At 39.4% G+C, this 21,184-nt stretch overlaps 2 protein-coding genes across 9 annotated transcripts in view; both read right to left on the reverse strand.

Annotated features, from left to right (window-relative positions):
- The window catches only part of LOC133128760 (protein ECT2-like), a 36,458-nt gene extending 32,817 nt beyond the window's left edge, over positions 1 to 3,641 (reverse strand). For 3 of the 6 annotated variants that reach the window (XM_061242522.1, XM_061242521.1, XM_061242516.1), the window contains exons 1-3: positions 3,362 to 3,641; positions 2,455 to 2,623; positions 2,197 to 2,276 (exon numbers count right to left, since the gene is read on the reverse strand). In XM_061242522.1, coding sequence (XP_061098506.1) covers positions 2,197 to 2,276; positions 2,455 to 2,593 — 219 coding nt within the window. In that variant the 5' untranslated portion in view covers positions 2,594 to 2,623; positions 3,362 to 3,641. Of the gene's footprint in view, positions 1 to 2,196; positions 2,277 to 2,454; positions 2,636 to 3,361 lie in introns of all 6 variants that reach the window. The other 3 variants (XM_061242520.1, XM_061242518.1, XM_061242517.1) reach the window with 3 other exon arrangements.
- A 478-nt stretch (positions 3,642 to 4,119) lies between these two features.
- LOC133129821 (guanine nucleotide exchange factor DBS-like) overlaps positions 4,120 to 21,184 on the reverse strand; it is a 100,551-nt gene continuing 83,486 nt past the window's right edge. For 2 of the 3 annotated variants that reach the window (XM_061244163.1, XM_061244165.1), the window contains 3 exons: positions 12,554 to 12,660; positions 12,058 to 12,173; positions 4,120 to 5,418 (listed from right to left, as the gene is read on the reverse strand). In XM_061244163.1, coding sequence (XP_061100147.1) covers position 5,418; positions 12,058 to 12,173; positions 12,554 to 12,660 — 224 coding nt within the window. In that variant the 3' untranslated portion in view covers positions 4,120 to 5,417. Of the gene's footprint in view, positions 5,419 to 10,104; positions 11,223 to 12,057; positions 12,174 to 12,553; positions 12,661 to 21,184 lie in introns of those variants that run through there. The other variant, XM_061244164.1, reaches the window with a different exon arrangement.

The following is a 21,184-nucleotide window of genomic DNA, read 5'->3' on the forward strand; positions in this document are numbered from 1 at the left end:
AATAATAATAATAATAATAATAATAATAATAGTCATCATCATCATCATAATGCAAACGCGCCAAAACAGTGGGAAAATGATTAGCCTATACAACATAGACCCTGAAAACCATCGCATCAGTAGTCCTAAGGCTGCTCTGGCATTAGAAGTAAAATTTAAAGAGCATTTCGGTGTATGGGCTGGAATCAGAAATAAATAACATAGAGCCGAAGTAGCAGTAGCGTGTCCTGAGCTCAAAATTGGTGGGGCTAAACTATTAATTCACTTCAACTCGTTTTCATTCATTTCTCTTGACAGAAAAGCATGCGAACGGCCAATCAATTGGAAAGTATTACGCACAACTTCTTATCAAATCATAAATTCAACTTATTCAATTTATCTGTTAAAAAGGAAAAGGAACGTTTTGTGCCCCATTAATTAAAAGATGCCACTGCTATGTAGGCCTAAGTCTTTCAGAGAGGGGAGGGGAAAAGAAAGAAAAAAAAAAAAAAATTTAAAAAGCAAATATTCAAACATAACACTACTGGAAGTTTTTCTCCCCTTTGCCTTTGCTTTTTGCACCAGATTTATACCAAATTAATTTAGCCACAGCCAGATACAGTTCCTTTTGAGGGAGAGAGACCTAACCAAATGGAAAATATTAAATTATAGTAGCTAGGCTGTTGTTGAATTGACGGTTTTTAAAGAAAATGATTGTAAATAGACAAACAAAGAGAAATGGACTTCATTTCAAAGCAATAATTTTATAATGTTTGGACAACATATACTTTCTCCATGAATAAATATTAGCAGCACACACTGAGGAAAAATAAATTTTGCGCACTAATCACATCTAGAAGCAGGCAAGTTGAATAAGATTTCATGGACTGTTCAATGTCTGTATTCAATGGAATAGTAATCGCTGGTTTAACTCACACTCGGCATATAAACCAAAAAGTTATTGTGTTCTTTATGGTAACGACCATAGACCTGTTTGTTGAGGGCACGACCTAGCATTCAGTGGGTAGCACTGCCGCCTCACAGCAAGGAGGTCCTGGGTTTGAATCCCTGTCGGCCGGGGCCTCTCTGTGCGGAGTTTGCATGTTCTCCCCGTGTCTGCGTGGGTTTCCTCCGGGTACTCCGGTTTCCTCCCACAGAAATTTGAGCCTGATCAGACTGATGCTCTGATATGATTTCAATATATTTCTTAAATATGTGATATATCTGTGATGAGTGATTTCTTATATTTCTGACATATTTCCTAAAGGAGTGGTCAGTCATTGTTTTGACAAATCAGTGTCTTGTGTAGATGGGGCTCAAATTGCAGCAGTAAACTCTAACAGAATTTGATAATCAGATTGTCGGAAATCAATCTCACAGACAGTCATTTCCCATTCGTCTACTCTAGACCTACCATGAGGGTGACTTTGGTGCACATCCTGGTGCCCAGTGTTTGTGCAAAGAAAAATGTAACAGGGAACAGTTCACAAAACTTTTGAATGAACAACCCAATGCAATGCCTTTAGCAGGCAGTGCACATTCAGCACAGAGCAATTTGTTAAGCTATCACACCAATGAGGGCTTGTTTGAAAGCTTAAGAGCCCTGTCCAGTTTGTCCTACTACTTGATTGACAAAGGAAACCAATTGCTTAGACATTAGAAAAATAACAAGAACAATGTTCCCCAACCTCTTTTAGATACAAATTCTGAAAAGATAGGCCTGCACTTTGGCTATGTTTACACCTGGTAAGTTAGGTGCCTGGTAAGTGACACAAATCCATTATTTTGCTATTTGTCACAGATCAGATATGTACTATGAATGTGTACCAAATCAAATTCATTCATATGTGGAAATATATTTCCACATGAATCAAATATCTGTCAAAGTACAGGCCAAAATACAGGGGTTGGTTGTTGCAGACCTCTAAAGATGCTTCAGAAAGCAACAGCTTGAATTATTATTTCGGTCTTGTTTGCATCCATTGCAGATGGCAATATTGCTGTGCCTGTGTGGGTCTTTACTTTCGTATTAGTAGCCAATCCACTCCAATCCAATTGTAACCCGTGTTTAAACAGGTGTCGGATATGGGACACTTCTGTCTGCGAACATGTGGTCAACAAAATCCAATGCAGTCAAAAAATTGTTTGGGCTTTAAGACCTGCAATGTAAACACAGCCCCTGTGATCGCCACCGCTTTTATTACCCTGTGCTTTTACCTGCAATGCCTCCACAAGCTCTATGTTTTTTCCAGCATCTCCAACAAGTACAACACTGGTCTCAAGTTCTGGCAGATCACCTGTAAAGTGAGTAAACAGCAAAAGTGGAGGAGTAACTACATATACATGCATGCATGCATACAGAACTGTATGTAGACAAAGTCATTTGAATGTGCACATTCTCTCAGTGTTTAAAGTAAAATAGTATTTGTTTGAATAAAGATGATTGTAATTCTCAATGAAGAATGAAGTAGGTACCATCGAGGCATACATCCCCTTGCGTAATGTTCAGGAAGGAATTCACATCCAAAGATGTCTCCATTCTGGAGTCACAGACTGAAGAGTCTGTCAAAAAATTATGAGCCATCCCCAGACTCACAGCACTGCAGCCAGCCATGGCAGAACAGGGCAGCTAGGGCATCCGGTCCTGACAAAGACACTGAGCATGAGAAAAACAGGTAACATCTTTTGCGTGCAGTTACCAGACTGATTATTAGCTTATCAGTACGAGTCTCGTGCTGTATCTTTTGGAATGCGGATTAGGGAAAACATATTCTTGTTTTTAACCAACGTTACTTATACCATTTAAATTAAAACCATCTTTGGAGATGGCTAAAATAAAGTTGAAAAAGCGAATTCAGTTAGCCTGTAACTCGATTTCTCTGACAGTTAATCAAATATTGAGCCAGGCATGAGACTAGCTCGTGGGTTCTATTGTGGTTTCAGTTACAGCTATAATGCCATTCATCTATAGTAGCTACATCTTGTTTTCAATATTTTTGAGGGCTATAACATTCTTTCTATTTGGCCAAACTCGAGATGGGCTAAACCCTAAAATTATGAAGGCATCGATCAGGAAAAGCAAGTCCTCGACCGCTGCATGGCTTAATTAGCCAGCTAAATTAGGCTGAATTACAACGCCAAACAGCTAATTTAGCCAAATAGCAGTTATTATCTATAGCCAGCTACAAAAGGATAACGTCGCATTATGAGAAAGGTTGACAAGTGATAATAATAGCAACAATAAAAATATCCATGATCCATGAAACTACGTCTGTGTCAAAACGCAACAGTGTTAAATGCTATAATTTCAGATAATAGACATGTAAGTCTTGAGGAAACGCATATTTATTTGCAAAGGTCAGATTAAAAGGAAATAACTCACCAATGCAACTGCACCGGCAGGGCTGAGTACCAATCGTCCGTCAGGTAGACAGCTCGCTACCAGCGTGATACAAAGTAGGAAGCAATTTGGGTAGATAAAACTTAAAATATAATTGACAAATTAACATGAACTAAACAACAGCTAAAATTCACAATGGATAGCTACATGAGAATACTACCATTGCGATGTTATCTTAATTTAACACAGTCCTCAGTCAGGTTGAGTGGTTAGCAAGTATTTCAGTTTGCTAAATTCAAAATCAAAGCAAACTCCAGCGGCGTGAGTCCATTGGCGGAAGAATGGAACGCAAGGCGGAAGTATAGTGACCTCCGTTGTCATTGGTGGGATGTTGAAAACAGAGTAGGGAGGGCTGTTTTTATGCAAAGAAATGTAATGCTTCCTTGCAACTTTTGAAAAAGAGCTAGAGAAAGAGACTGAACTAAAGTATGTCAAAAAGGACTACTATCGACACCGATATTTATTTTCAAACGAATGAATTGACGCTTACGGTATTATGGCATTCTTGCAGCAAAACCGCAGGGTAATATTGTGTTCCTGAGTCAGGATTACATTGGCGCATACCGGTCACATCGTTGGCTTTCTTCCCCTACATTAGAGTACACGTATTCTCTCACAGAAAACTGTCAGGCCTCTTCAGGAGTCTTGGGATCCACACATCCATTGAATCATACTCACACTGTATTTTCCACCAAATTATGCTGAGGGAGGTTTATTGCCAATGAGTTTATTCTGCTTATATTACCACACAAATACTGCATTTTATTACAGAGGGAATTTCTCGATATATTTAACAATGTACAGAAAAAACAAAATGTTCTTCAATGACATTATCCTCACATGCATATACAGTAAATGCATAAATAGTTGAGGATTCAATTTTTAAGTCTTTCTAAATGACAACATGGGTTATGCATTGTAAATAGTTGTATTTTTTATTTTTATCAGCATAGAGGAGAAAAAACATTTCATACTTTTAGTAAAAAAAAGAAGTAATAAACCCCAGAGGCATAACATGTCTCATTTACATTTTTCTTTTTTTTTTTTTAAACAATTTTACGCAGTCTTGGAGGGGAAAGTCAGTTTAATTTATCTTCAAATTTGTTCTGTGCTTTGTATTCCACAGTGGTAAATGATATGAATCACTTTCATTTCACTGAAATAAAAAATACCATAAAACCAGCTATGCTGAAAACTTTTGGTGGCAGGTAACACAAATCATTGTTGTTCTGGACCAAGGCTACTTCGACGTTACCCTTAATTCTAATCTATTTAAAATAATGTAAACACTGCCCTCGATAACAACCTGCATAATCACGAGTCGATTAATCACAGTATGACTGTGAGCCATAGTCTTTTTATTCAGAAAGAACAAAAGTTTGTTTTAAAAAGGGTTACAAGTTGTACAGTGGCTTGTGAGCATTTATTTTTTGGTTTTGTCACTTTCGGTCCACCTACTACCACGGTCTACCACCGTCATTCCAGTCGGGCAGATTTCTCAAGATAAAACTATTTTAAAAATACACAAAAAAAAGTCCAATCCACTTTGCCACCTGTATTCCATAATTGTTCCATTTCACAATTAACTATCTCCAGCGGTTGCAATGGCTATGTAGGAAATAATGTTTTTTTGTGTAATAGTTCTTTAGGTTGGGTCATAGGTAATGAACTCCTGTGACTGATGGGACTTGTAGTATCTAAGAGTTGTTGAGAAAGATTAAGTGGGTTCCCACATGCATGGTTGAGACTTAGCAAGGACAGTAGGTAGGTACAGCAGTGCCACATACTCGCAGCAGGTACTTGACACTTTGGATGAAAGCATCAGCCAAATAACATGTCATACTTGTCGGTCACTCTCTGGTAAATGGTAAGATTACAATGGGAGCTTGAATCTCCCCAGCGGCTTGTCACTGGAAAAAAAATCCTTAAGGATGACGGGAATATCTTCGGTTCAGAAGGTCAGCTTCTCCAGCCCCAAATGTTGTTCTCGGTCTTCTCTATGTCCGTTAATGCAGCAGTGCACACATTGCTGAAGATATCTGGAAAACAACAGATGAAACAGAAATTTCTTTGCCTGTGCAGTAAGCAGTGGGGGTGGGGGCATTGCTCATTAGATGTTTCAGCCAGAGCAGCAGCTTAGCTAAGCAGCTATAATGATCAGCAGTGAATAATCAAACTCCTCCCTGAACAACATCATTCAGGCTGTAAGCAAGAAATGTAACATTCAGAAGATGGTGCAGTAGGTAAGATGAAGAAAATCATGAGCTGTACAGTTTGCCAAAACCTTTTGGAATCAGGTTACTTATTCCTTTCAAGCATATTTTAGCCTGTGCAGTTGCAGAAAACCAACACAAAATACAAAATGTGCCCTGAGAGGTTGGGTCTTTTAGAAACACCAACAAACAAGACAGTACTCCAAGCTGTTAAGACTCACTGAAAGTGACTGCAACCTGGGTATTTTACTGGTAAGAAATACCATGTGGCATAGGTCATGCTCTCAATTGTTTATATTGCAGCCAGAGGTTTGGTTTGCTCATTGCCAGTCTCAGTGCAGCCGCCTACAGTATGCTCCATGCTAGATTAGCCTGAAGACAGTACCAGTGTTACTGTAAATAGACTCTCCTTCTGCAGGAATCAGGATTCTAGATGGAATCAGACCTTTCCTCTGTATAGTTACATTCTGGACAAGCCTACAACATGAAGGAGAAGTATCAATTCACTGAAAGGCCACCATCATGTTAAAGTTTATAACTTGGGAATGGACAGGACAAGTGGTAGTCCCAACCTCAGGTGTCAGATATTTCTAGAGTATCTCAAGTTTGTGAACGTGTTTTCCACTAAAATGATTGATTCTAGCAAGTTTTAACAAGGTGTATGAGCCAATGATTGACCTTGCCGGATCCCTGCCTCCAACTGGATCCCCAGCTACATAAAATAATATTTTTAGGAGTAACTGACCATTGTTTTATTGGCAAAGCATATCACTGGATATAAAGCAGACATCTCAAACATCAACCGTATCATAGTACCATAAGGTTGGGAACCTGACAAGTGAGTTTAGACAAGATTACTGTGTTTTTGCAATGGGTTTTCTTTCCTCTAACAAACTGCAGTAATCTACCAGAGAGCAGAGGTATGCAGGAAAGTTATAGCAGTGAATAAAACCCAATTTCCTGGGTAATTGTGCAGAGAATGTCTGTATCATCTCCCAAACCTTTGAATAAAATCTAAATATTGACATAATTCTTTTCCACAGTTTTTTTTTCTGTGGCCTTGTTGATGTGCTGAATTGGATTCATACCGAAAAGGGAGATGTTAAAGAAATATCGGGGGTTTTTAAAAATATATTACTGCTTCTTATGCCATTTTGCAGGTGTTTTGGAAACAGGCCTCTTCTTTGGTCATGCTACCTACAGGCATTGTGTGTCAGGGAGCATGGAACCACACACAGACTGAGAGGAAGGAAACTATTTCACAGGTTGGACAGTCCAGATACAAAAACCGGCAAGCGGGAAAAGCACAGAAAAGGCAGTGACTGAGCAGGCAATGGTTAGAAGCCGTGCTGACAGGGCAGTGCAGAGCAGACGAGATGAGTCAAAGGCAGGCGACGGTCAAAACCAGGAGAGCAATCCAAGAGGTAGGGCAGGAACAGAGATAGGGTTTGGAGAAGGAGAAGGGTGGAACAGGATCAGGGCAAAGGAGCGAGGAGGGGGCAGGGAGGCGGAATAGGAGCACGCAGGTAATTGGAACAGGAGCGGGCAGGAAACAGGAACTGGGAGACAGACGCGAAAAAGCAGGACACGTGCACGAAGACAGGGCTCAAGACAAAGGACAAATAAAATAGACAGGCTTAAATACAAGACTAACGAGGAAACAATGAGGATCAGGTGGGTGCAATGAAACATGAGGGAACACCTATCAGGTGCGGGGGGCGTGGACAGGAATAGGGTAAACTCAAAACATACTTTATTATAATAAAATACAACTAGATAGATAATAGATAGATAGATAGATAGATAGATACTTAATTCATCCTGAGGGAAATTTTAGGCATCCAGTAGCTTATACATACACACATATACACACATATCTCACACACATAAAGATCAAAATCACTCACAGAAAAGTAAGAAGTAAAGAGCATGTGAAGTGATTACAAAGGCCTAGTAGGGACTAGCCCTGTGATATATTGACCATGATAAGGTGCTATGGTAGATAGATTGTGTGCAATGGTGGTAGTGCAAAAGTACAAAGTAAACAGTAAACAGTGCAGGGATTTACAACAAGTTGTGCTTGTTGTTAAGTATGACTACGGGCATACAATGAGTGTGAACATAAAATAATTGCTTAACAAAGAATAATAATATAATTTAAGCATAAAAGAGCTTCAGAAGGTCAAATAAAATTATAAAGGTACAGCATGTAGAAAAGTCAGCAGGGGTAAAAGTGAGGATTACAGTCCAGATTGTGTAGAGGGCTAATATAGCCTGTTAGGACAGTCAGACAGATAATAGATAGAGGATGGTAGACAAAGGTGATGTGGTGGAAGGAGCAGAAAGAGACTCATGCTGAAAAGTCCAATTCTCTCCTCCCGTTTTGTGTGATGTTGTATAACTGAATGGCCCATGGAACAAAGGACCTTCTTAACCTGTCTGTTGAGCATGTCAGAGACAGGTGTCTGCTGCTGAAGATGCTCTTCTGTCTGTTAAGTGTGTTATATAGTGGGTGGTGGTCATTGTCCAGGATTGCCAGCATCCTGTTCAGTGTCCTTTTCTCTGCTGTTGATATTAAGCACTCCAGCTCCATTCCAACTACAGAGCCAGCTTTCCTTACCAGCCTTTCCAGTCGCCCAGCGTCCCTCTTCTTAATGCTGCCTCCCCAGCACACAACGGCATAAGAAAGGACACTGGCGATGACAGACTGGTAAAACATCCAGAGGAGCTTACTGCAGACATTGAAAGACCGCAGCCTCCTGAGGAAGTAGAGCCGACTCTGCCCTTTCCTGCAGAGTGCATCAGTGTTGGCTGACCAGTCCAGTTTATTGTCCAGGTGTACCCCTAGGTATTTGTATGTGCTGACCACCTCCACATTGACCCCTTCAATGGAGACTGGCAGCATAGGTGGCTTAGTCCTCCTGAAATCCACCACCATCTCCTTGGTTTTGGAAATGTTCAGCTGCATATGGTTGAGATTGAACCACTGCATAAAAGTCATCCACCAGGTTCCCGTACTCATCCTCCTGCCCATCCCTGATACACCCCACTATTGCAGTGTCATCCGAAAACTTCTGCATGTGGCATGACTCTTGAGTTGTACCTGAAGTCAGACGTATACAGGGTGAACAGGACTGGTGAAAGCACAGTCCCCTGTGGCGCTCCGGTGCTGCTGACCACCTGCTCTGAGAAACAGTCCTTCAGCCTGACGAACTGTGATCTCTCCGTCAGGTAGTCTGTAATCCAGGATACCAGGTGAGTGTCTACCCCCATCTGCACAAGCTTGTCTCTCAGTCTGACATTGCTGGTAATCCAAGGCTTGTTGTTTGGAAAGCAATGTGCAGTTCTAGTGGGAACTACAATGTCCATACAGAAATTCAGGTAGTCAGTGGTGCAGTTTGTGACCCCCTCCAAATCTTCACCATATGAATCCTGTAACACACTCCAGTCCCTCGACTCAAAGCAGTCCCTCAGAGTCTCCTCTGCTTCGGAAGACCATTTCCTGAAGGAACGCATGGTGGTTGGCTGTCTGCGGACTAGTGGAGTGTACTGTGGTTGAAGGAAGACCAGGTTGTGATCTGATCTCCCTAGCGGTGGAAGTGGGGTGGCAGTGTATGCATCCTTGACATTAGCATACAAGAGCTCAATTGTCCTGTTCTTTCGTGTTGGGCATTTTACAAACTGATGAAAGGCAGAGAGGGTTGAGTCCAGTGTTACATGACAGAAGTCTCCAGTGATTGCAATAAAGGAATCAGGGTGCTGAGACTGAAGCCTCGCGATAGTTGAGTTGATGACGTCACACGCAGTATCAGCCACGGCTCGTGGTAGAATGTAAACACAGACTATGATGGGATGTGAAAACTCCCAGGCATGTAGTATGGACGTAGACTCACCGGCTAATATAACATAATATACTGTATTAATTATTCAATAATCCAAAACTCTGTTTGTCCAGTAAGTAGCACTGCTTGTTAGCAAGCAAAAATGCTATAATGTCTTATAGTTGACATTAATGTTATTTGTACATCCAGTCTATCGACTAAATGCGCCAACAGCATTCTCCTGTTCTGTTCAATTTTTGGATATCACTGTGTGTGTGTGTGTGTGTGTGTGTGTGGGGGGGTGTTTTGTAGATATTTGCTCAGTGAAAATGATGTGTTCTTTTACATGTCCCACACATAAAATAAGCCAAAGTCATGTAGTTTCATGCTTTAAAATATATAATTTTTCATAAAAATAAAAATGTTAATTAAAAAATGAATGCCGCAGAGTGAAGTGAGCTGCAGTGACTGGGCATTGCAAGATAAAAATCAGGTTTAATATCTCTGGAGTCGTGTTTTAAGAACAGGCTATATGGTATGTTTGTTAATGGTTTTGTGCCCATATGCAGCAGTGTGTAGCCTACGTGATGACACTGATCGATTGCAAAAGATGACGTCTGCTGTCCAAATTCAGTGTTTATTTAGTAAACTATATAGCACACGATATGGACATTCACTAGACAGGGATTAGTAATTAATGAATAGTGAGCCATTTCAGACACAGCCATAGAAACGGGGAAATCAGGAAACAACCAAGACAAGACATGGGGCATGGGGCGTTATAGAAGAACATGAAATGGAACATGGAACTCAGAAAATACATAAAACCGGTAAATGAGGAAATAACTAGGATGGGGCATGGGACATGACATGGTGCTTGTCTGTTGGTGTCCACTAAATCTGGATAAATTTCTGTGTAACATACTGCCAATGGGACAGTGCTAGGTGTGCTTTAAGCAGATTCAATTCATTGCATGCTGGAGAGAGGCAAATGTAAAAAAATCTAGTTTAAAGGGTGCACTGTCCTCTTTTCTTATTAATAAAGGTCACCTGTGTTGTGAAAAACATTGAAACATCCCCATATTTTCTGACTAGAGAGTGGATGGTAAAGTAGATGAAGACTACTTCAGTTCCTGCAAATAGTCTGTCAGCAGTTGGGAAATAATACGAATTTAACAGTGGGTATGAGCCCACATTGGCAAGACAAATGGCTGACATTTTTGGAATAGAGGTATGTGCAGAATATATTTATATCATGGCATTTAAATATGAGATCATAAAAGGAATATATAAGAGAAAACATATTTCACTACAGTCCCTGGAGCTGTGTTCATTCTGTACAGAGCATTCTGACTAAATTATTAATTTCTTTAAAGAGCAAACCGTACATGCTCACATTATTATAAAGTGAGAGATTAGAAAAAGTATAATATCTTTGTTGGTGCACATGGATTCAAATGGGAGAAAAGTGTTACAGAAATAAATTCTGAATCAAATATGAACAGGTGCAAAGAATTGGTTCTCTTACTCATGTATTCACAATGGTTGCTGAAGGCCATGTATTCTCGTGATAAATTAAATTAATTAATTTATGGCAAAATGCACTAAAATATCTTTCAGATACATTTTGAGCTTGAAACAGTTTCACAAAACTAAAACTTAAACTTTAATATCCTACTTATTCATAGGATGACATCGTTAAAAAAGAAGAAACATTCTAATGGCTTTCAAGAAGTAATTCCTTCTGTATCAGGATTCATCTGTAGGTACTTCATATCTTCAGCTTCTAGTGATGGGAATTTCAATGATCTGCATTTGAAATTACACATTTCAAATACCTTTAAGTATTTATATTTTAGCGTGGCAAAAAATCTGGATCTAATTTCAGTTAACAGAGAATAGTGCGAAGAACTAAAAACATCCAATGATTTGCCAGACTGGTTTAAGCTGACAGGAAGGCGACAGTAACTCAGATAACCATGCAAACAACAGTGGTGTTGAGAAGAGTATCTCTGAACACACATGTCAAAACTTGTGGATGGGCTACAGCAGCAGAAGAACAGTAAGTCAAAAAGTAAGTCTAATAAATACTTAATAAAGTATTTAAATTTTTTTATAAGTATTTTCCCCTGCCTCAAATTTATATTTATATTGAAAAACAGTACACAAAGCCATTTCTCTGTTTCTCTTGGCAAAAGCTCCCACAGCCCATTGCAATGTTTTGTCTTTGATGTCAATAGGCTTGATAGAAATTGTATTACAACACCAAATTGGAAGATGAGCATGAAATAAAAAAATCTATTTGAAGCTATAACAGCTCATTTGTCCATATTTGACACATATTACGACTACAATAAACACAAGCAACAACTTAAAATTGACAAAATGGGGTGTATGCCAAGTAAACTAGGAGACTTCAAACAACAGCTGTATGATCATGTTTTTCGGCATCACCTGAATCCAGCAGGCTACCGTATGTGTCTCCATGGCTGCTATTCAAGCAAGGTGCCTTTTTATTTAGATTCTTTTTATTTAGATTCTTCTCGTTTAAAAATATGTCCAAGCAACAAAAATTAAATTCATAATTCAGAGATAGGAGCAAGGTCAGGCCAGAGCACTGCAGGGCGGGGACTGTGCTACTCACCACTGCCCGTTCTCCATCTCCCCCAAGACCTTCACCAATGGCCCTGGCTCCAGAGGAAGATCCTGCAGCGTTTTCGCCTCGTGCTTCAGCTGAACCACAAACCGACCACGCTCCTCCTGACAACAGAAAGAAGAAGGAGAATGGACGTGGAGGTCACTTACAAGACATGCTGATTGTGAACTGAGGTCCCATGGGGAAAAGAGTTGCGGACACCAATGTTCGGTGAGTGTTCGGGCACAAAATGGCTGCCCTGCATCGCCCAGCTTTGTATCAAATACTGATGCCGACTTCATCCCTCCACTGCAAAATGCTACGAGACCATGAGGTGATAGCCGCAATGTAATTGCAATCCATCACTCCCACTGCTGTTGTCATTATTATGACCTGCAGGAGTCAAGCTGGTCTGTTGGTCTGCCCAGACCTGGGTTCACCAGTGACAGGAAACTGACAGCAATCTCGGCGAAGCCTTCTACCGGCTCTGCTTGGCAGGACTCACGCTTCTGTTGCTCATCTCATCTTCAGCGTCAGAGGAGTTGGAGAGCTCATCTGCGCTTGACGGAAAGGTGACTGAGTCCTCGGTGTCACCGGGACTACGGCCCCACCCTGAGGAGGAAAGTACAAACAAAAAACAATATCAGAACCCCTCCTGATACTTCCCTTTATCACACTACAGTAGGTGGGCAATATTTAATATATGAGCACATTATCGGCAAGCCACTGTAAATTAAGCTGATATCAGTAGAAGCTTTGTACCTTGTGCCATCAAATAAATCAATGACCATACTAAAACCATCAGTATGAAAACCCTGTGTAATGTGCTATCAGTGCACCCTGTATACATTTGTTCCGCCTTATGTCCTCTGCATTTTTTCATGCACTTATTCGACCTGAAATCTGTGTGTCATCAATGTCACACTGAATTCTGACACTCCAATTTTATGAGAGATGCATAGAAGGTCTTTGAAATACAAAAAAGCATATTTTGAAATAAAACCAATGCCATTTTAACAATGCCTGTCTCTCCCGAACAAAGGCTGCCTCTCTCTTTTGTAACTTTTGTAACGATTATGAAGAAAGCTGTGACATATTGTAGCCAAACCTTTGCATGTAGTACATTGACAAAGATTTTATATCAACTGAAAGGACATCTCTTTATCGGACTGTTCCAGACTGTATTCAGTACATATGTTCCTGATGGAGAATAGATTATAGAATGGTTTAAAAGTGGTTTCAACAATACAATGCATATTTTTCGGGCACATACCAATTTCTATGCATTAACTGCAGTCATTTAACACAATTACCAAAGTTAAGATGAATCTTACTGATATCCAAATTTGAAATGGAATCTTGAGTCAATTGTATTGTTGGGGAAGTGAGAATTTGTTTACAATAGCAATTTCTGAATCCAGATATTAATAGCCAACACCCCCCCATTTAATGTTCAGCAGTCTGAATACTAAACACACATATATCAACAGTTAAGACTCCTCACTATATGTAAAAAAGAAAATAAAAAAGAAGAAGAATATATATATATATATATATGTTGTTTTTTTGTTCAAATTGTTTACTTCAGGTAAATAAAGTATGGGTACACTGAAATACAGTACACAGTGTGGTGGCCAAGACAATAACAGAATTTAGTAGATATGTATCAAGAAAGGAACAACCCACTGATCCAGTGTCAGCAAAATATGAATAAATAAATAAATAAATAAATAATTAAATTACACTCACCAAGCACTTTATTCGGTATTTATTAGACTTTTCTTTTTTACTTCTACTGCTGTAGCCTGTCCACTTAGAGTTATGATGTGTTCAGAGATTCTCTTTTGCATACCACTGTTGTAATGTGTTGTTATTTGCGTTGATGTGAACATTAACTGAAGCTCCTGTCCTGTATCTACATGACTGTATGTATTGCACTGCTGCCACACAATTAGCTGATTAGATAATTACATTAATATATAGGTGTAATGAAGTTCCTAATAAAGTGCTCAGTGAGTGTATATTTACATAGCGTTCTTTTAATTTGAACACCATAAGTACCATACAATGCTTCTCTTCATGAAAAGCTGGCAGTTTTTTCAGGTCGCTCGGTTAACAAATAAAAGTGGAAATATTTGCTAGCTATTGAGTTTGCTGTTGCTTATTAGGTTTTATCTGATAAATCATTTCATATCATGTCAGCTAATCGTTATCTTCAGTTCACTTCCACTGTGTTTGGGCATCTGTACCTTTGTTAACAGTCATCTGGCTTTTAGAAAACCCAAAGGGTTGCCTTCAGAAGAGGATTATGCCTGTAGTCAAAAGGATTCGAGAGTAGTAACCATTTTACTTTTGGTATGTCATTTTCAAGATTGTGGTAAGAAAAGGGGTTAAATTAACAGGTGTAGGTGATGCTATTGCTTTTTTTTTGTTAAATGTGTATTGCTGGACTTTGATTTTGAACGTTATATATCATAAAAGGTAAAGGTAAACACATACACGATAATGTGATAATCGCAGGTGGCAACGATCATAAATCGCCAAACTATAAACCGGCCTTTAGGGACGGGTCGAGGCTAGTAAAACCGAGTGTGATTTCAGAGGCTGGCCTGGGCTATGAAAGAAGTCTGGAAGAAGTGTTCATTGTCAGCGCAACGGTTCAGATAGAATGTACTGCACCATACTTCTGATCTCTGTAAAAGCAGATCATGGATAAATTTGCATCGTTCAAGATCTAAGATCATCATATTGCACACCCCTAGTTTGAATAAAAATGTGTGGCCTTCTTCAGAAGACTTCCAGACAGGAGAAATCCAGCAATAGCAAGTAGAGGCACATCAAATACATTCCATAAAGTTACAAATAAGCAAAAATAAAGTTATAGACATACTGTACACATTGGTTTTGATTCCCCCAATTTTTCCAAAATTTGAAAGCACCCTGTTCTGAACCACCGGATGTCACCAGCTGCTTCTTTTTACACTACAGACGGCAAGTTATGCTCACACAGACATGAGCAGGAGGAAGATAATTTGTGCATAGCTTTAGCCATCAGATCAGGGCTGGGAATTGCTAGAGAGCAATGAGACGTGGATCCCCAACCAACTGAACTCTCCCAAACTATGGAAGATGCTACCACCATTTATTACCCCCAAGCAGGGCTACCAGCCAGAATCAGGTACTATATGTGTGGGGCCCATTAATGCACGAGAACAGAGCCTTAAGAGGATGAGTCTCTAGCAGCAGTCCCTATACATCTGTTTTCTAACAGAAGATCTCAGCAGAACAGAATATGTGATTTTCGAGACAAACACATTTTTAATGCTGACAGAGAAAAGAGGGGGAGAATGTAGATAGAGAGAAATGGCAGACATTTGCAACACTGACTGGCCTACTGCCATTGATGAAAAATCAATAGGGGATACACTAATGAGAAAGCACCATATCGACAGGTAAAGTTCTCAGACTGAGGTTAAACCACTGGAGAAATAATTATAGACCATTGTGTCCATTTGCAAGAATCTTCCCCAGTAATAATACAAAGAGCAACCCAATAATGGAATGATCAATTACACCAAGAAACCTAAAGTAACATTAGGGCTCTTTACTCATTCAACACATTGAGTATATATTGCACTCCATGAACTCAAGAAAAACATTGGCAACATGTCACAGCTAGAAGCTAACAACAACATTTTTAAAAACTGAAATGCGTTTAATTTACTCGATAACTTTTGAATGGCAAACTGATGAAACAAAGTATATCTATTTGGTTGCTGCTAGATAAAAAGCACTCTTTGTTGGCATGTCCTGTCCTGTATTATGGTCCAGTGTCTATCTAGTCCAGGAGCGAGCATTAGACTTCACTGCTTATTTTCCTGAACATAAGACGGCGTATGTGTTGAGAAACAATGTGGCAGACACAAATTAAATGCCGTTACATTACAGGCGTTTAATAGCCATCACATTTAGCAAGTTTATCAAGGCTGAATGTGCTCCTGTTTTTCAAATTGCCCTCAGTTTGCACCTGAACGCTGAAGGTTGGCCCTGCTGCTTAATGTATTTGTATTGTCATTACTGGAGCTAACAACACATTATCATCCCATTATCAGCTGCAATGAGATGGTTAAGGGGCCTGGCCTCTTACCACAATAATGGTTTTATTCCCTAGCTGAATACTGTTGTAGATTTCAGCAAGGCACTTCACCTGAATTTCCTTAGCAAACATATAACATATGAAAGGGAAAAACAAGGTAAATTACATGACATTACATTACGCTGACGCTTTTATCCGAAGCGACTAGATTTTTTTAGACTAAGCAGGAGACATTACATTACATTTCATGGTTGCCATTTGGCAGACACTTTTATCCAGAGCGACGTACAGTTGATTCGACTAAGCGGGAGACAGTCCTCCCCTGGAGCAATGCAGGGTTAAGGGCCTTGCGCAAGGGCCTAACGTCTGCACGGATCTTATTGTGGCTACACCGGGGATTGAACCACTGACCTTGCGGGTCCTAGTCATGTACCTTAACCACTACAGACCGCCCCCAATGCAGCCCAAGGCTCACTGATAATATTGAATAATGTGTTGCCTCATCAACACATACACGATAATGTGATAATCGCAGGTGGCAATGAACGATCATAAATCGGTAAACTATAAACTGGTATTTAGGGATGGGAACGAGATGGGGCTAGTAAAACCGAGTGTGATTTCAGAGGCTGGCCTGGGCTATGGCAGAAGTCTGGAAGCAGTGTTCATTGTCAGTGCAACCGTTCTGATAGAATGTATAGTAGCACCATACTTCTGATCTCTCAGAGAATCCGAAGTATTCGTTCAAGCAGAGAATCGTTCAGGGTCTAAGACCATCATATCGCTATATATATATATATATATATATATATATATATGTTGTGTATATACAGCGGGTAAAATAAGTATTGAACACGTCACCATTTTTCTCAGTAAATATATTTCTAAAGGAGCTACTGACATGGAATTTTCACCAGATGTCGGTAACAACCCATGCAACCCACACATGCAAAGACATCAAACCTTAGCCAAGACAACGGCTGAAATCGATCAGTAATCAGAAAGCAATCCTGCCCCATGTCAGTGCAAATTAATATCAGCTGGTTTGGTCCCAACTGATGGCTTATAAAAAGGTGTCTCATTGCCAAGGTGTCACACAAGAAACATCTCATGATGGGTAAAAGCAAATAACTCTCTCAAGACCTTCGCAACCTTATTGTTGCAAAACATACTAATGGCATTGGTTACAGAAGGATATCTAAACTTCTGAATGTTCCAGTGAGCACTGTTGGGGCCATAATCCGGAAGTGGAAACAACATCATTTCACCATAAACCGGCCACGACCAGGTGCTCCTCGCAAGATTTCTGACAGAGGAGTCAAAAGAATTATCAGAAGAGTTGTCCAAGAGCCAAGGACCACTTGTGGAGAGCTTCAGAAAGACCTGGAATTAGCAGGTACAATTGTTTCAAAGAAAACAATAAGTAACGCACTCAACAGCCATGGCCTGTATGCACGCTCACCACGCAAGACTCCATTGCTGAAGAAAAAACATGTTGAAGCTCGTTTAAAGTTTGCTGCACAACATTTAGACAAGCCTGTGAAATACTGGGAGAATATAGTCTGGTCAGATGAGACCAAAATTGAACTCTTTGAATGCCATAATACACACCATGTTTGGAGGTCAAATGGCACAGCACATCACCCCAAATCACCATACCAACAGTGAAGTTTGGAGGTGGGAACATCATGGTGTGGGGCTGTTTTTCAGCATACGGCACTGGCAAACTTCATGTAATTGAAGGAAGGATGAATGGAAAAATGTACCGAGACATTCTTGATAAAAATCTGCTGCCATCTACCAGGATGGTGAAGATGAAACGAGGGTGGACATTTCAGCAAGACAATGATCCCAAACACACAGCCAAGGAAACACTCACTTGGTTTCAGAGAAAGAAAATAAAGCTGCTAGAATGGCCCAGCCAATCACCTGACTTGAATCCAATAGAAAATCTATGGAAAGAACTAAAGATTAGAGTTCATAGAAGAGGCCCACGGAACCTTCAAGATTTGAAGACCGTTTCTGTGGAAGAATGGGCCAAAATTACACCTGAGCAATGCATGCAACTAGTTTCTTCATACAGGAGGCGTCTTGAAGCTGTTATTACCAACAAAGGCTTTTGTACGAAGTATTAAATAAATTTAACTAAGTGTGTTCAATACTTTTTCCCTGTGTCATTCCATTCTATTACACATAACTTAATTTATGGACATCTAAGGTTTGATTGCATGTGTGGGTTGCATGGGTTGTTACCGACATCTGGTGAAAATTCCATGTCAGTAGCACCTTTAGAAATATATTTACTGAGAAAAATGGTGACATGTTCAATACTTATTTTACCCACGCTCATTTTTCTCCACTGTGACTCAGTTTTTGTTACTGCTTTTCATTCCTCGTTCATTTTCTCTAGCTGAACTGATGACACAAAGGACAAGGCTAAAGGACAAGGCTACCCAACTCTCTTCCTGAAGATCTACTATTTGCTAAGTTTTCTTTTCAACCATAGTTTAGCGTACCAGATTCTAAGAATTAGCAGCTCAATGAGATCTCTATAGTTGTTGAGTGAGTAGTGCTTTGTTTGGGTTGGAGTGAAAACCTACAGGATGTTATATCTCCAGGAACAGCGTTGGGGGGCAGCCCTGGTCTAGGGTACAAAAACAAAAACAAGATTTCTTAAAATATACCAATTTAATACAATAAATTACACTAGATTTCCTAAATATTAAATAAACTGTAACATATTCACTGTTCAGACTATGAGAAGCCCTCCAAAACTGACAAGTCAGTCCCGGCTGGGCTGGTGTGTTTTTTTTTTGTTGCTTTTTTCAGCCTGTAATTTTCGATCTCTATGGTAACAGGATATACAGTTTCAATGGTAACAGGATATACCGTTTGAAAGCGTTAAAACTCTATATAACCTATTTTAACATGCCATTGCTTTAGCGACAACAGTTCCTTATCTTGTTACATGTGGGTGGTAAAACACTCATTTCTCTCTTTCTCTCCATTTTGGAAATCCACATACTACAAAAAATAAGGTAATGTCAGTGTCCTTTTCATGACTTTTCAGTGTCCTTTTCAAGTGTACAGCGAACCAAATGCACAATAGTTTCTCATTCTAAAAATGTGCTAACTCTGAGAAACGTTGATACAATGTCCATTGTTTTCTCTGGAGGAATGATCATTGTTTTATATTATACTTTTGCAAAAGTATTTGTACATAGAAATGCTACTATCTACATTTGGTATAGACTGTCTTGAAAATGATAAACCCAATTAAGTCTCTGAACAGTATTTGTAATTTAGTGAGAAAATGCGTTACCCCATCCTCATGGAAGAAAATTCAGTATAACTTCAGCTTATCAAAGAACCAACTATGGGCATGCTATTAAGACCTAGATGAACAAATTTCAGTGATCCAAAAATGTTGTTACAATAGATTGGTATGTGTTTTTACATCATTCGTGCACATTGTTCAAAACTACTATTTACAATTTGTGTGATTCTAGAGCAATTTACAACCAACATATGATTCTGACCGAATTACTGTTGCCATAATATTGTAGCTGAGTTTGTGCTGAAAACAAAGATATGAAACACTTTGGAATCACTGTATATAAAGTTGATTAAAATGACACAAATGTCAGAGCATGGCACAGTCACCAGTTTTCCTCATTTTGCCCTCAGACCCCAGAGGGTTAAACAATAAGCCAAAATTTGCATTGGCAATTTATTAACAGCTAAAGCAGACAAAATCAGCCACAGGGCCTAATAGAGAGCATCGATACTGGGCAGATAAGAGATGAGTTTCCTTTGGAAAGAATATTCACAACATCGCCATCACTGGACTCCCTGACCTCTCCAAGCCTCCCGCTGGCTGCCTAAGCAGGCACCTCACCAAATTTCACACCTCGCTGATTTCAGCCGGAACACTGCCGGTATTTCCCGTCCACTTTATTCAATAACATACAATGAAAACTGAAAACTCTCAGTTTGAAAATGGGCAAAGGTTTTATCGCTGCGGACCATTTAAAATAGTCAGCTTTAACCAAACAAGGAGTGGTCAATGTCTTACAATACTATTGGGCTTATAAAATAAGATATGTATACAGGGCAATCCGTAAGTGTTTGGACAGTGGTAAAAGTTCTGTTCTTTTGGCACATTGGATTTGAAATGAAACAATGAATATCAGGTTAAAAAGCAGACTGTCACCTTTAAGTTGAGGCTATTTGCATCCATATTGGGCAATCCATGTAGGAATTACATTTATTTTTATACAAAAATTAAAAGGACGTAATTTTAGTGGCCAATTCAAACCAACAATAGTTTTTCCATGCAATCTATCGACTTGCATTTTAGCAGTTATCTTCCCCATGTATTTCTGCAGACCAGGTTCAGCAAATAATTTGGCAGTCACAACAGAAACATGACTAATTACACAGTTGGGGGCTAATTATGAGGTGTTCATCAATGGAAAACAATAAAATGATGCTGTTACAGATAAGTATGCAGGCAGTATAATATGGATGCACAAGCAATGTCAATACAGATAATAGAATAAAACAATATCCTACTGGTACATTATTACCAACAGATTTAATTTATTTTTCACATCTTGTAACTTATCATTAGACCACAGGGTTACAACAGACTGGCACTTGAAGACAGAAAAACACATGATAGCTTGAGACAGATGCTGCCAAGGGCAAAATAGCTGTCAGAAAGCATAAAAGGGGAAATAGAAGAGGGAGAGCCAGCTTGATTTTAAATAAGATTTAACAGATGGATTGGTCAGTGTAAATATCCATATTTTGAAACAGCAAACATTACATGATTAAGAAAATAATAAATTGTCACGGTACACAGAACAATCGGAGAGATGGGAAGGGAAGGTTGTTTTCTACTGAGAAGACAGCCTCCTGAGCTATGCAAAGCCAGATGTAGAATTTGGTATTCTACATTTTAAATACTTTATTCATTGTTTGTGGGGACAGTGATGGGCATTACACCCAGTATCAGACCATTAAAGGCGCTCAAGA

The sequence above is a fragment of the Conger conger genome, chromosome 5 (genome assembly GCF_963514075.1).
Source record: "Conger conger chromosome 5, fConCon1.1, whole genome shotgun sequence".
Classification (NCBI taxonomy): domain Eukaryota; kingdom Metazoa; phylum Chordata; class Actinopteri; order Anguilliformes; family Congridae; genus Conger; species Conger conger.